The 15,164-nt window shown below is 48.8% G+C and overlaps 1 protein-coding gene and 1 long non-coding RNA gene across 6 annotated transcripts in view; one reads left to right on the forward strand and one right to left on the reverse strand.

Moving 5' to 3' along the window:
* dnaaf9 (dynein axonemal assembly factor 9) overlaps positions 1–2,467 on the reverse strand; it is a 109,363-nt gene extending 106,896 nt beyond the window's left edge. For 2 of the 5 annotated variants that reach the window (XM_055642897.1, XM_055642818.1), the window contains exon 1: positions 1,919–2,465. In XM_055642897.1, coding sequence (XP_055498872.1) covers positions 1,919–2,037 — 119 coding nt within the window. In that variant the 5' untranslated portion in view covers positions 2,038–2,465. Of the gene's footprint in view, positions 1–1,918 lie in introns of all 5 variants that reach the window. The other 3 variants (XM_055643124.1, XM_055642970.1, XM_055643049.1) reach the window with 2 other exon arrangements.
* Positions 1,913–12,908, forward strand: LOC129701781 (uncharacterized). Its single transcript, XR_008724267.1, has 3 exons — positions 1,913–2,051; positions 9,030–9,221; positions 11,933–12,908. It is a non-coding gene; the product is annotated as an uncharacterized LOC129701781 (long non-coding RNA).
* Positions 12,909–15,164: the final 2,256 nt, after the last annotated feature.

Raw genomic sequence — 15,164 nt, forward strand, 5'->3', positions numbered from 1 at the left:
CTCCCCATTACCCCTCAACCCCCCTCCCCATTACCCCAACCCCCCCTCCCCATTACCCCAACCCCCCTCCCCATTACCCCCACCCCCTCCCCCATTACCCCAACCCCCCATCATACCCTCAACCCCCTCCCCATTACCCCAACCCCCTCCCCATTACCCCACACCCCCCTCCCCATTACCCCAACCCCCCTCCCATTACCCCAACCCCCCCCCATTACCCCAACCCCCTCCCCATTACCCCAACCCCCCTCCCCATTACCCCAACCCCCCTCCCCATTCCCCAACCCCCCCTCCCCATTACCCCCCACCCCCCTCCCCCCATTCCCCCCTCCCCATTACCCCCAACCCCCTCCCCATTACCCCAACCCCCTCCCCATTACCCTCAACCCCCCTCCCCATTACCCCCAACCCCCTCCCCATTACCCCAACCCCCCCTCCCCATTACCCCAACCCCCTCCCCATTACCCAACCCCCCTCCCCATTACCCCAACCCCCCACCCCATTACCCCAACCCCCCTCCCCATTACCCCAACCCCCTCCCCATTACCCCAACCCCCCTCCCCATTACCCCAACCCCCCCTCCCCATTACCCCCACCCCCCCCCCATTACCCCAAACCCCCTCCCCATTACCCCCAACCCCCCTCCCCATTACCCCAACCCCCTCCCCATTACCCCAACCCCCCTCCCCATTACCCCAACCCCCCTCCCCATTACCCCCAACCCCCCTCCCCATTACCCCAACCCCCCCCCCATTACCCCCAACCCCCCTCCCCATTACCCCAACCCCCCCCCCTCCCCATTACCCCCAACCCCCCTCCCCATTACCCCAACCCCCCCTCCCCATTACCCCCACCCCCCTCCCCATTACCCCAACCCCCCTCCCCATTACCCCAACCCCCCTCCCCATTACCCCAACCCCCTCCCCATTACCCCAACCCCCCCCTCCCCATTACCCTCAACCCCCTCCCCATTACCCCCAACCCCCCTCCCCATTACCCCCCAACCCCCCCCCATTACCCCAACCCCCCTCCTCCCCATTACCCCCCCCCCCCTCCTCCCCATTACCCCCACCCCCCTCCCCATTACCCCAACCCCCCTCCCCCCCCCCCCCCCCCTCCCCCAACCCCCCCATCATTCCCTCAACCCCCCTCCCCATTACCCCAACCCCCAGCCCCGTTGGGTCTGCCCCCCCACCCCCAGATTCCCCCATCCCCCCGCTCCCCCACCCCACGCCACCCCCCCCACCCACATATCCACCCCCCCCCACAACCCCCCCCCCCCCCCCCATTACCCCCCACCCACCCCCCTCCCCATTACCCCACCCCCCCCTCCCCATTACCCCAACCCCCTCCCCATTACCCCCAACCCCCCTCCCCATTACCCCAACCCCTCCCCCATTACCCCAACCCCCCCCCCATTACCCCACCCCAACCCCCTCCCCATTACCCCCAACCCCCCTCCCCCATTACCCTCACCCCCCCTCCCCATTACCCCCAACCCCCCCTCCCCATTACCCCAACTCCCCATTCCCCCCCCCAACCCCCCTCCCCCATTACCCCAACCCCCCTCCCCATTACCCCCAACCCCCCCTCCCCATTACCCCAAACCCCCCTCCCCATTACCCCAACCCCCCTCCCCATTACCCCAACCCCCCCCCTCCCCATTACCCTCAACCCCCTCCCCATTACCCCAACCCCCCTCCCCATTACCCCAACCCCCCCTCCCCATTACCCCCCAACCCCCCTCATCATTACCCCCAACCCCCCCCCCCATCGCGCCCCGCCCCCATTCCATTTTAAACAGCGTCCCCCCGCGCGGTAACACCCGCCCCCTCCTTTGAACCGTCTTTGCTTTGAACATTTGAACCGGGCCGCGCGCCCCCTCACACCAACCGCCGCCGCCGCCCCGCCCCCGCACCTCAGGCTCGCGCTGAAGGAGTGGAACCTCGCGCTGCTGCTCCTCCAGGCTCCCGCCGACCGGCGCTCCCTCCCCGCCGAGGCTTCCTGCAGCATCGACAGCATCGTCTCTCCCTCCATCTTCCTCCGTATCTGTAAGTGTATCTTGTTCTTGTTTATAAACTGCTGCTTTCTCTTCACGGAATGCGGGTGTGGCGTTTTCTTTGTGCAGCTTCTGAAGGGAGGAGGGGTAAGTAAGTGAGCGAGAGAGAGACAGCGAGCCTCCCTTCACCGCGGCGCCATCCTACTGACGAATGGCTGCCTGGCCTGGCCGGGCCGGGGCGGGCGGGGACACGGATCCCACTGGGCTCTGGTAGCCGAGGAGAAGGGGGGAAGCTGCTGCCAACGCCGCCCCTCTGTACCACAGCTCCGCGAAAACTCGGGTTACGTGTGCACTCGCCTCTCCCAGCCCCGGAAATGGAGCTGTGTTTGCCGTTACCGTTATCTGCCCTGTGTGGGGTTTGTGTGGTGGTGCGTCGTGTTCTCGCCACCCCCTCCGTCCCCGCTGCCGTGGTACCTTCCCCCACAGCCCCGCCCGCCCGCTCGCTCGCCGCCGCTGCGTGTGTGTGTCTGCAAAGTTGATCTTGTGGTTGGCGGCGGCGCTGGGCGGGCGAGCGGTCGGTCGGGGCGGCGTAGAGAGCGGGCGGGCGACATTTATTGTGCAAGGAAGGAACTACAGTGCAGATACTGGTTTACACTGAATATTGGGCACAAAAAGCCTGGATATAACTCAGGAAGATGGCCAAGCATGAAGAGCTGGTCATAGACTGCCGTAAGCAGGGCTGGAAGGCAAGGTGCACGCCCATCGAGGTTGGCTGCAGAGGTTTTGCAGGGCAATCGCTCTACAAAGCCTAGAGTGCACCGGGCATCAACGGAGTGGAGGGGAGAAGAGCCATCAAGAACACCACAGAGGCAGCGGAGAAGGCCTCGAGATGGCTCTGGATCAGGAGAGGAGGTCCATGGGGAGGAGCAATTGCCACCCGAACACAAGTCGTGGTCTGATCAACCATGGCTGGGTCGCCTGGGTGAGGGTGTCTGATATTGAAAGACCCGAAACACCCAATGACCCCAGGTTACATCACTGATGATGTGTTCAGGAGCATTTATCAATGTATTTGTATCAATCAGCTGGACAGGCAGCGTATCTGGAGAGACGGAATGAATGGGTGACGTTTCAGGTCGAGACATACATAGAAACAGTAGGTGCAGGAGGAGGCCATTCGGCCCTTCGAGCCAGCACCGCCATTCAATGTGATCATGGTTGATCATCCACAACCAGGGGTGGAAGATTGCAACCTTCACTATCCATGTAGTCCGCCGTGTTTCAACAAATGCAATCGACCCGGCGTGCACAATGAAATAAGATCAAATAGACCAAGTTGTCCTACAACTTTAGGCTGTGCACGCCATACGCAAGAAGCAGAAGATCCACAACCAGTACCCTGTTCCTGCCTTCACCCTATATCCCTTATCTTTAACTATCTAACTCTCTCTTGAAAGCATCCAGTGAATTGGCCTCCCTTGCCTTCTGAGGCAGAGAATTCCACAAATTTGCAACTCTCTGGCTGAAAAAAATTATCTCCTCATCTCAGTCCTAAATGGCTCACCCCTTCTTCTTAAACTGTGGTACCTGGTTCTGGACTACACCAACGTCGGGAACACGTTTCCTGCCTCTAGCGTATCCTATCCATGTGCCTATCTACTGTAAACACCTCTTAAACACCATTATTTCATCAGCCTCCACCACCACCATGCTTACAAAAGAAACTGCAGACCTGTGTTGCTAAAGATGACACTAAGATAAACTAATCTGGCTGCATTATATTGGGAAGTTGAACACAACCTTCATGAATCAGATAAATGTGCCAAATTACTAAAAAAAAAAACCACACAGAAATGTTGGAGGACTTGGTGAATCAGGCGGGAATCATGGAGGGAAATGGACAGTTGATGTTATTTTGGGACAGGACCCCCACTGAGTTCCTGCCATTTTGGTCCCCTAATTTGAGGAAGGACATTCTTGCTATTGAGGGAGTGCAACGTAGGTTTACAAGGTATCTCTCCCTCCTAACCCCAATCTCCTGCCTTCTCCACATAACTCCTGACACACATTCTGACTTTTGCTTCCCAAAATACATAACTTCCCAATTGTTGGGATTAAATTCCATCTGCCCTGCCCAACTTTAGATCTGATAAATTTAGCTTTCGTAAACCTTTCTTGTTATGCAAACACAAACTTATGTCATCTCCAGAAGTGCTTGTTAGACCTATATTGACATATCCGAAGGGTCCCGACCCGAAACATCAGCTGTCGATGTTTTCCAGGGATTCTGCCAGAGTTATTCCAGCATTTTGCCTTTCTTTGTAAACCAGCATCTGCAGTTCCTTGTTTCTTCGTATTTTCATTTCTTCTGCCTGTGATACAAGCTGAGTTGTGTATGAACAAAATCACTCATTAATTATCCATTACCTTAAACCTGAACCTTCCATTCTCTTTCACGGACGTGCTAGTTGACATCAATCGCTATTTGGCACAACTTCAGGCTTGTAAACACCAAATGTGCAGTGATTTTGTAATATAGAAAATAAATCAAGATGTACACGTACATAGTTTGTGGATACGGGCATTTTTAAATTACTATCTAAGAATGTGATTGTTGGGACCAAATAATGTTTTTCTTTCTTGTGAAGAGGCAGCGCCTTAAATGTTAAATATTTTGTTCTCCACAGTTGCTGCTTGCCCTGCTGAGAGTTTCTAGCATCAGTGATTTTGTTTTACTTTTACTTTATCTTCTTACAGTAATTATAAATGTTAACCACTCCCTGAAAACATAGAAAAATAGGTGCAGGAGTAGGCCATTCGGCCCTACGAGCCAGCACCGCCATTCAATATGATGATAGCTGATCACTTAAAATCAGTACTCCGTTCCTGCTTTTTCCCAATATCCCTTGATTCCTTTAGCCCTAAGAGCTAAATCTAACTCTCTTGAAAACATCCAGTGAATTGGCCTCCACTGCCTTCTGTGGCTGCAAATTCCACAGATTCACAACTCTCTAGGTGAAGAATGTTTTCCTTACCTCAATCCTAAATGGCCTACCCCTTATTCTTAAACTGTGACCCCTGGTTCTGGACTCCTGCAACATCGGGAATATTTTTCCTGCATCTAGCCTTTAAAAATTGTATATGTTTCTATAAGAAACCCTCTCATCCTTCTGAATTGAAGTAAATACAAGCCCAGTTGACCCATTCTTTCATCATATGTCAACCCAGTTCAGTCTTGACCGTGAGTGCTGACTGTGTGGAGTTTGCCTGTGTTCCCTGTGTCTGCGTGGGTTTTCTCTGGGAGGTCTGATTTCTTCCAAGATCACACCTTCCAAGGTGTGTTAAATAGCCACTGTAAATTGCCCAAATGCATTGGTGACCAAGTTCAAGAACAGCTACTTGCCCTCAACCATAAGGTTCTTGAACGATGCATTACAATAAACTTAGCAAGTAGACACAAGGAACTGAAGGTGCAGGTTTACAAAAAGAAGTCACAAAGTGCTGGAGTATCTCAGTGGTTCAGGCAACATCTCTGGAGAACATGGACAGGTGACATATAGGTTGGAGCCCTTCTTCAGAATATTTGTGGTGGCGGTATGAGAAAGCTGGAAGAGAGAAGGGAATAGGACAAAACCTGACGAGTGATTGGTGGATAAAAGAGGGTGTGGTTGATAGGCAGATGGTTGAATGAAGGCCAGAGATGAAAAGGCAAAAATTGTGATATGAGGATAGAAGGGGATGGAATTGTAAAGCCAGAGGAGGGAATATAGGTGGAAAGGGGGGAGCAGGGAGGGGAGAAATGGCAGTGAATTCAGGTAGGGCCCAGGGAAGGGAGAAGGGCAATAAGAAAAAAAAATGGGAGGGTTTGATTGTAGGTTAGGTACCTAAAATTGGAGAATTCAATGTTGATACATTATGTTGAAAGCTACCTAAGCACAGTAAAGGGCCTGTCCCACTTGCGCAATTTTTTTCGGCGACTTGCCGGCACCAGTCACAGTCGCAGCAGGTCGTCGAAAATTTTCAACTATGTAAATCCAGTAGAGATCAGGAAAAGTTACGACTTTGGGTGACTACTCACGACCATACAGATGTCACCCCGCAACTTGTCTGCTCCATAGATGTTACTGCACCCGCTGAGTTTCTTCAGCACTTTTGTCTACCTTCGATTTTCCAGCATCTGCAATTCCTTCTTGCACATAGTCTTATCTGTGTTGTTAAAATGTAGCTTACTTTTAGAAGATTTTCTTTTGAAGAAAAGAAAACCTAACTAAAAGTTTCATTTTAACAATGTTTGCATAACGACACTAGGTGGAGTAACTATGCTCTGACTTGGCTGTACGGACTCCTCTAATTTTCACCATATGTTGGCTAAATGGGCAAACGGGACTAGCTCAGAGAGTCATCTTGTTTGGTATGGATGAATTGGCCGAAGGGGCTGTTTCTGTGCTGAATAATACTATTGCTCTGCAGCCATTTCTCATTTTACACGGGGTTATGTTCTTGACAAGCAGCACGTTAAGAAACATTAGGATAGGTACATGGATAAGATAGGTTGAGAGCTATATGGGTCAAACGCAGGCAGGTGGGATATGTTGGTTGGTGTGGGCAAGTTGGGCCAAGGGGCCTGTTATATTACTCCATAACTATCTCAGAAATGTGTAACTTAAATATTTTTACCATAGGAATGTAGTCAAGGGGAAGAGTCATAACTGTTTACATCACATGAAAAATAGTTCATTTATGACAGCCATTATTCTTTTACTTTGTACATTGATATAAAAAAGTTAAAGAAAAAATAACAGGAAAAGACATCTTAAATAAATGTTTATTTAATATCTAATTTAAGCAGCAGCTCGCTGCAAAACGTCGCTGTTGCCTTGCCAGGCATTGCACGTGACTATGCGACCAAGTGTAAATTTGGCCGCTAATTCAAACATTTTGATTTTGATTAAACGTGCATTATTCCAAAAGCTCATAAATCAAACATGTAAAACGAGGTACACAAAAATGCTGGAGAAACTCAGCGGGTGCAGCAGCATCTATGGAGCGACGGAAATGGGTAACGTTTTGGGCCGAAACCCTTCTTCAGACTGATAGGGGGTGGCGGGGAGAAGGAAGGAAAAAGGAGGAGGAAGAGCCCGAGGGCTGGGGGATGTGAGGAGACAGCCCGAGGGCTGAGGAAGGGGAGGAGACAGCAACTGCTAACAAAATTGGGAGAATTCGATGTTCATGCCCGCAGGATGCAGACTCCCCAAGCGAAATATGAGGTGCTGTTCCTCCAATTTCTGGTGTTGCTCACTCTGGCAATGGAGGAGACCCAGGACAGAGAGGTCGGATTGGGAATGGGAGGGGGAGTTGAAGTGTTGAGCCACCGGGAGGTCAGGTAGGTTCTTGCGGACCAAGCGGAGGTGTTTGGCGAAGCAATCACCCAACCTCTGCTTAGTCTCACCGATGTAGATCAGCTGACATCTAGAGCAGCGGATGCAGTAGATGAGGTTGGAGGAGATACAGGTGAACCTCTGTCGCACCTGGAACGACTGCTTGGGTCCTTGAATGGAGTCGAGGGGGGAGGTAAAGGGACAGGTGTTGCATTTTTTTTGCGGTTGCAACGGAAAGTGCCCGGGGAGGGAGTGGTACGGGAAGGAAGGGAAGAATAGACAAGGGAGTTACGGAGGGAGCGGTCTTTGCGGAAGGCAGACATGGGGGGAGATGGGAAGATGTGGCGAGTGGTGGGGTCACGTTGGAGGTGGCGAAAATGACAGAAGATTACTTGTTGTATGTGACGGCTGGTGGGGTGAAAGGTGAGGACTAGGGGGACTCTGCCCTTGTTGCGAGTGCGGGGATGGGGAGAGAGAGCAGTGTGGTGAGGTATGGAAGGGACCCTGGTGCGAGCCTCATCTATGGTGGAGGAGGGGAATCCCCGTTACCTGAAGAATGAGGACATTTCAGATGTCCTGGTGTGGAACGCCTCATCCTGGGAGCAGATGCGGAGTAGGCGGAGGAATTGGGAGTAGGGGGTGGAGTCCTTACAGGAAGCAGGATGGGAAGAAGTGTAGTCTAGATAGCCATGGGAGTCAGTGGGTTTATAGTTGATGTCGGCCAGAAGTCTATCACCTACGATGGAGAAGGTGAGGTCAAGGAATGGTAGGGAAGTGTCGGAAATAGTCTAGGTGTATTTGAGTGCCGGATGGAAGTTTGGTGGTGAAGTGGATCAGATTCAGATTCAGATTCAATTTTAATTGTCATTGTCAGTGTACAGTACAGAGACAACGAAATGCATTTAGCATCTCCCTTGAAGAGCGACATAGCAAACGATTTGAATAAAAAAAAAAAATAAGTGTAATAAGTGTCCGGGGGTGGGGGGGTTGGTGATTGGCAGTCACCGAGGTACGTTGTTGAGTAGAGTGACAGCCGCCGGAAAGAAGCTGTTCCTCGACCTGCTGGTTCGGCAACGGAGAGACCTGTAGCGCCTCCCGGATGGTAGGAGGGTAAACAGTCCATGGTTGGGGTGAGAGCAGTCCTTGGCGATGCTGAGCGCCCTCCGCAGACAGCGCTTGCTTTGGACAGACTCAATGGAGGGGAGCGTGGAACCGGTGATGCGTTGGGCAATTTTCACCACCCTCTGCAATGCCTTCCGGTCGGAGACAGAGCAGTTGCCATACCATATTGTGATGGTTGGTAAGGATGCTCTCGATGGTGCAGCGGTAGAAGTTCACCAGGATCTGAGGAGACAGTCAGGATGAAGTCAGTCAGTTGTGTGTGGGTGCAGGAGGTGGCCCCAAAGCAGTCGTTGATGTAATGGAGGTAGAGGTCGGGGATGGGGCCCTGGTACGTATTGAACAAGGATTGTTCAACGTACCCGACAAAGAGGCAGGCGTAGCTGGGGCCCATGCGTGTGCCCATAGCTACGCCTTGTATTTGTATGTAAAACGAGGTGGCTGTTCTCTCACTGTTTGAACCGGAATGAAGGATTAAATTTGTGACTCTGATAAACTTATTCAGATGTTTCATGCCTTGTGCTTGTGTGCAGATAAAATCCTGAGAGGCACGGAAGGCGTATTCAAGACCAACGGATTTTCCTTGTCTAATTGGTTAAAGAAAAGATCCGAAGGCTGTTAGAACGAATCAATGAATCCCAATTCAAATGGCGGGTAGCACAGTGACACAGCGATAGAGCTGCTGCCTTACAGCGCCAGACGCCCGGGTTCGATCGTGTTAACAGGTACTGTCTTTGCGGAGTTTGCATGTTCTCTCTGTAACTGGATTTTCTCCGGGTGTTCTCCTTTCCTGCCACATCCCAAAGATGCAGCTTTGTAACTAAATTGTCCCTAGTGTGCAGGATAGGAATTAGTGTATTTGGTCAGCCTGTGGCCGAAGGGCTTGTTTCCAAACTTCATGTTATAGCAGTTCATGTTAAAGTCAGTAGATGTTGTTTACTTAGATTTTCAGAAACCCTTTGATGAGGTACCACATGTTAGGCTGCAAAGGAAGATGAGAGCCCACGGTATCAAAGAGCAGACACTAGCATGGATAGCAGGTTGGCTGGATGGCAGAAGACAAAGAGTGACAATAAAGGGGGCTTTTTCTGGTTGGCTGCCAGTGACTAGTGGAGTTCCGCAAGGGTCGGTGCTGGGGCCGCTACTCTTCACGTTGTATATTAATGATGTGGATGACGGGATTGAAGACTTTGTAGCCAAGTTTGCGTATGATACGAAAATATGTGGAGGGGCAGGTAGTGTAGAGAAAGCAGGGACTCTGCAGAAGGACTTGGACACGTTGGGAGAGTGGGCGGAGTAGTGGCAGATGGAATATAGTGCAGCAAAGTCATGCACTTTTAGTAGTAGGAATAAAGGCGTAGACTATTTGAGGAAGGATGTATTGACTCTGGAGAGGGTCCAGAGGAGATTTACATGAATGATCTCAGGAATGAGTAGGTTAACCTATGACGAGTGTTTGGCAGCACTGGGCCTATAATCGCTGCAATTTAGAAGAATGATGGGGGACCTCTTTGAAACATACAGAATAGCGAAAGGCTTGGATAGAGTGGATGTTGACAGGATGTTTCCACTAGTAGGAGAGTTCAGGACTAGAGGTCATAGCCTCAGAATTAAAGGATGTTCTTTTAGGAAGGAGTTGAGAAATTTCTTTAGTCGGAGGGTGGTGAATCTGTGGAATTCTTTGCCACAGAAGGCTGTGGATGCCAAGTCAATGGATATTTTAAAGGCGGGGAAAGATAGATTCTTGATTAGTGCAGGTGTCGGGGGTTATGGGGAAAAGGCAGGAGAACAGGGTTTGGAGGGAAAGATAGATCACCCATGATTGAATGGTGGAGTAGACTTGATGAGCCGAATGGTCTAATTCTACTCCTATCATTTATGACCTTATGAGGAGAATTAGGCCATTTGGCCCATCGCATCTACTCTGCCATTCAATCATTACTGATCTCTGCCTCCTAATCCCATTTTCCTGCCTTCTCCCCAGAACCCTTGACACCCATTCTAATCAATAATTTGTCTATCTGCCTCATAAATATCCACTGACTTGACCTCCACAGCCCTCTGTGGCAATGAGCTCCACAGATTGACTACCCACTGGCTAAAGAAGTTCTTCCTCACCTCCTTTCTAAAAGTGCCTTTTAATTCTGAGGCATTGACCTCTGGTCCTAGACTCCCCCACCAGCGGAAACATTCTTTCCAAATCCACTCATTATTCTGAAAGTTTCAATGTGGTCCCCCTCTCAACCTTCTAAACTCCAGCGAGTAGAGGCCCAGTGTTGTCAAGCCGATCATTATATGATATCCCACTCGTTCCTGGAATCATTCTTGAAAACCTCCGCTGGAACCTCTCCAGAGCCAGCATATCTTTCCTCAGACATGGGGCCCAGATTTGCTCTAAATGTGGCCTGACCAGCGCCTTATAGAGCCTCAGCATTACATCTCTGGTTTTGTATTCCAGTCCTCTTGATATAAATGCCAGTATTGAATTTGCCTTCCATACTACCAATTCGACTTCAAAGTAACTTTTTGGGAGTCATGCACCAGCTCTCCCAAGTCCCTTTGCACCTCCGATTTCTGGATTCTCGCTCCACTTAGTAAATAGGTTACGCCTTTATTCTAAATACCAAAATGTATCTCTTTTTTTAAAAAACATGTAAAACACAAGGTAGCTTTACTCTCGTTGTTTGAACAGGAATGCAGCATTAAATCTGTGATTCTGATAAACTCATTCAAATGTTTCGTGCCTTGTGCATATGGGCAGGAAAAAAATCCAGAGAGCCAGAAAAGTTATTTTCATGACCAATGGGATTCCCTGTTCTAATTGGTTAAAGAATAGAACTGAAGGCTATTAGAACTAATCCATTGATCCCAGTTCATATCAATGAATCAACAAATCCTCTTGATTCGGGAACAGCCTCATCCAAGACTGCAAAAAATTGTATTGAATTGTGAACGCAGTCCAGACCATCAAACAAACCAACCTCACTTCTATTGACTCCATTTATACCTTGCGCTGCCTCGGCAAGGCCAGCAGCATAATCAAGGATGAGTCCCTGGTCACGTCCTTTTCTCCCCTCGCTCATCAGGCAAAAGGTTTAAAAGTGTGAAAATGCACACCTTCAGATTCAGGGACAGTTTCTTCCCAGCTGTTATCAGTCAATGAATCATCCAACCAACAACTAGAGAGTAGTCCTGAACTACTATCTACCTCTTTGGTGACCCTCGGACTATCCTTGATCAGACTTTGCTGGCTTTACCTTGCACTAAATGTAATTCCCTTATGTGTCTATACACTGTAAATGGCTTGATTACAATCATGTGTTGTCTTACTGTTGACTGTTTAGCATGCAACAAAGCTTTTCATTGTACCTCGGTACATGTGACAATAAACTAAACTGTAACTCTAACATCCAACCGATTTGTCACTGTCTTCCAGATCACATGAATGGTTGATTCTGAAAACCTCCAGCCCAAATGGGGGAAGTAAAGCTCTTTAGTGAATTAAATGCCAACAGACTCATAGATGAGTTGATCTGACATGGTATAACCCCAATTCTATCCTAGCTGTCAGTTATCTCATTTTAAAAGCGCTCTGCTAAAATGTTTAAAGAAAATTCACATGAATTGGCAAACTTAATAATAATCTTGTTTCAGTTTTCACAGTGGAAAAGAAGATGCACCTAGTATTTAGTGGCCTAGCTCATACTGAAGTTATTGTAGGTAAGAAAATGACATTATTTAAAAAAAATAATGTAATTCATTCTCCAGGACCTGTGGGTTTCCACAATGGTGTTTTAAAGAGAATGGTTCATGGATTTCCATTGATGTACAGTGTTAGAGCAGATAATTCAGCCCAACCAGCCATTAATCCTACCAGGTGGCGATGGACGGACAGAAGGAAAGAAAGATTAATGCCAGTGAGTGGACTGGGTTCTTGTCTCTTGCACCCTCAGATGTGCTTTGAATTGTCTGCGGGAGGGGTTCTGGGGGAGTGGACCTGAGCAATGGCCATCGGAGACGAGAAGGATGGCGAGTTTCTGGACTACATTAGATCGGGCGCCGCTCTGTGACCAAGAACGTCGAACGGGCGCCTCCTGCAGCAGCATGGAATTGTGGAGCAGCTGAAGAGGCACATCACCTGATCAAGCCGATCCCCGCAACACTAACCCAGTGCCGCTGTCAGGACTAACAAGCCTTTATGGCTAGGTTAAGACTTGGTTTTTAAACTTCAGACCTGAAGGGCTCAAGATGGTGCCTAAAATGTGGTGACTCTTATGTACTGACTCCAGTTTGTTCTATTATCTTGCAGTCTAAAACTTGGTATGATTTTGCCTAATGTATGGTCACTGAATTGTATATATTTTTTAAATCACTGTACTCGGGTATGTGATAATAAAGTGCCATTGAACCACAATATTAGTTATGTTTCCTTCCATTCTACCTAATCTGAACCTTTCAACATTTTCTTTTGGCTGTTTTTGGGTTTTTCTTCTGAAAGCATTGTGCTTCAACTATTTCTTGGGCTAACAAATCCAATTGCTGACAAAGAAATGCATGTTTATTTTGCTGTGGTATTTATTAGTAAACATCTCAGCAAACCCGGCCCTTTCATAGCCTCTAGAACTCTTGGTCTCCAACATAGAAAAATAGGTGCAGGAGTAGGCCATTTGGCCCTTCGAGCCAGTATATGATCATGGCTGATCATCTAAAATCAGTACCCCGTCCCTGCTTTTTCTCCATATCCCTTGATTCCTTTAGCCCTAAGAGTTAAATCTAACTCTCTTAAAAATCCAGTGAATTGGCTGTCACTGGCTCCTGTGGCAGAGAATTCCACAGATTCACAACTAGCCTGTCCAATCCTTTAAGAATTTTATGTTTCTATAAGATCCCCTCTCACCGTTCTAAATTCCAGTGAATACAAGCCCAGTCGACCCATCCTTTTGTCATATGCAGAGCTGCCAGTATTCTAGTACCTGAAAATCAGTATTTTGCTGAGGAAATCAGTATTTTTACGTGGTGCTATTTTGCTGGAAAAAATGTTTTTTTATGTTCGGTCATACTCATGTAAGAGTACAAGAATGCATAACTTAATGCATTAATCTGCTACAATCCCCAGAGGTACAGCAAGACCCCCCCACATCCCTGCATTTTTCAAGCAGTAAGATCCCAAGTCAACCCCACCGGGCCACCACCCCTCCATTGGCGAGTGACATGGCAACGAAACAGGAAATCGGGCCGATTCCGGCCGCTCCCACCTGCCTGCTGCACCTCGTTGTTACGATTATCTATGGTCGATTTTGCATTGTTAAATACGGATTTTTAAAAAATCCATATTTAACAACGCAAAATTGTACATACGTATTCTTATCGTATTTCCGTACAGAATACCGAAAATCCGTACTACTTGGCAGCTCTGCATATGTCAGTCCCGCCACCCCAGGAATTAACCTATGGTGAACCTATGCTGCACTCCCTCAATAGCAAGAAGCTAACAAAGTAAGAAGCTCCAACTTATTGAAAGTTACCTGCTCGTTATAATTATTCTATACTGATGTTGTCATTGTAAAATTTGCTTGGGGTTCCCCTAATGCCACTACTGCTCTTGGTGGGGGAGGGGGTTGTGTGGAGGGAGGAGGGGAAGAGGGGTTGTGGGGGAGAAGAGGAGGGGGCTGTGGGGAGGCGGGGAACCTTCATAACTTTTGTACTATTTCACCGATCGGAACAAAACATATTTGACTTGCAGCAGAGGAGAATGGTAAGTCAGATGGCGAAAAATCGTAGCGCTATAGGGTATTGTTTTTCTGCAAATTTAATTACAGGAAGTGGTCAAAATGAGAGTTTTAGTAATATAGGTTTGTGGATGACACAAATCTGGGGCGCAGTGTTAGCTGTGAGGAGGATGCTAGAAGGCTGCAAGGTGACTTAGATAGGCTGGGTGAGTGGGCAAATGCATGGCAGATGCAGTGTAATGTGGATAAATGTGAGGTTATCCACTGGTGGCAAAAACAGGAAAGTAGCCTATTATCTGAATGGTGGCCTATTAGGAAAAGGGGAGATGCAACGAGACCTGGGTGTCGTGGTACACCAGTCATTGAAAGTAGGCATGCAGGTGCAGCAGGCAGTGAAGAAAGCGAATGGTATGTTAGCATTCGTAGCAAAAGGATTTGCGTATAGGAGCAGGGAGGGTCTACTGCAGTTGTACAGGGTCTTGGTGAGACCACACCTGGAGTATTGCGTACAGTTTTGGTCTCCCAATCTGAGGAAAGACATTCTTGCCATAGAGGGAGTACAGAGAAGGTTCACCAGATTGATTCCTGGCATGTCAGGACTTTCACATGAAGAAAGACTGGATAGACTTGGCTTGTACTCGCTAGAATTTAGAAGATTGAGGGGGGGGGATCGTATAGAAACTCACAAAATTCTTAAGGGGTTGGACAATCTAGATGCAGGAAGATTGTTCCCGATGTTGGGGAAGTCCAGGACAAGGAGTCACACTTTAGGACCGAGATGAGAAAAACATTTTTCGCACAGAGAGTGGTGAATCTCTGGAACTCTCGGCCACAGAAGGTAGTTGAGGCCAGTTCATTGGCTATATTTAAGAGGGAATTAGATGTGGCCCTTGTGGCTAAAGGAATCAGGGGGTATGGAGAGAAGACAGGTACAGGATA

This window comes from Leucoraja erinacea, chromosome 1 (assembly GCF_028641065.1).
Source record: "Leucoraja erinacea ecotype New England chromosome 1, Leri_hhj_1, whole genome shotgun sequence".
Classification (NCBI taxonomy): Eukaryota; Metazoa; Chordata; class Chondrichthyes; order Rajiformes; family Rajidae; genus Leucoraja; species Leucoraja erinaceus.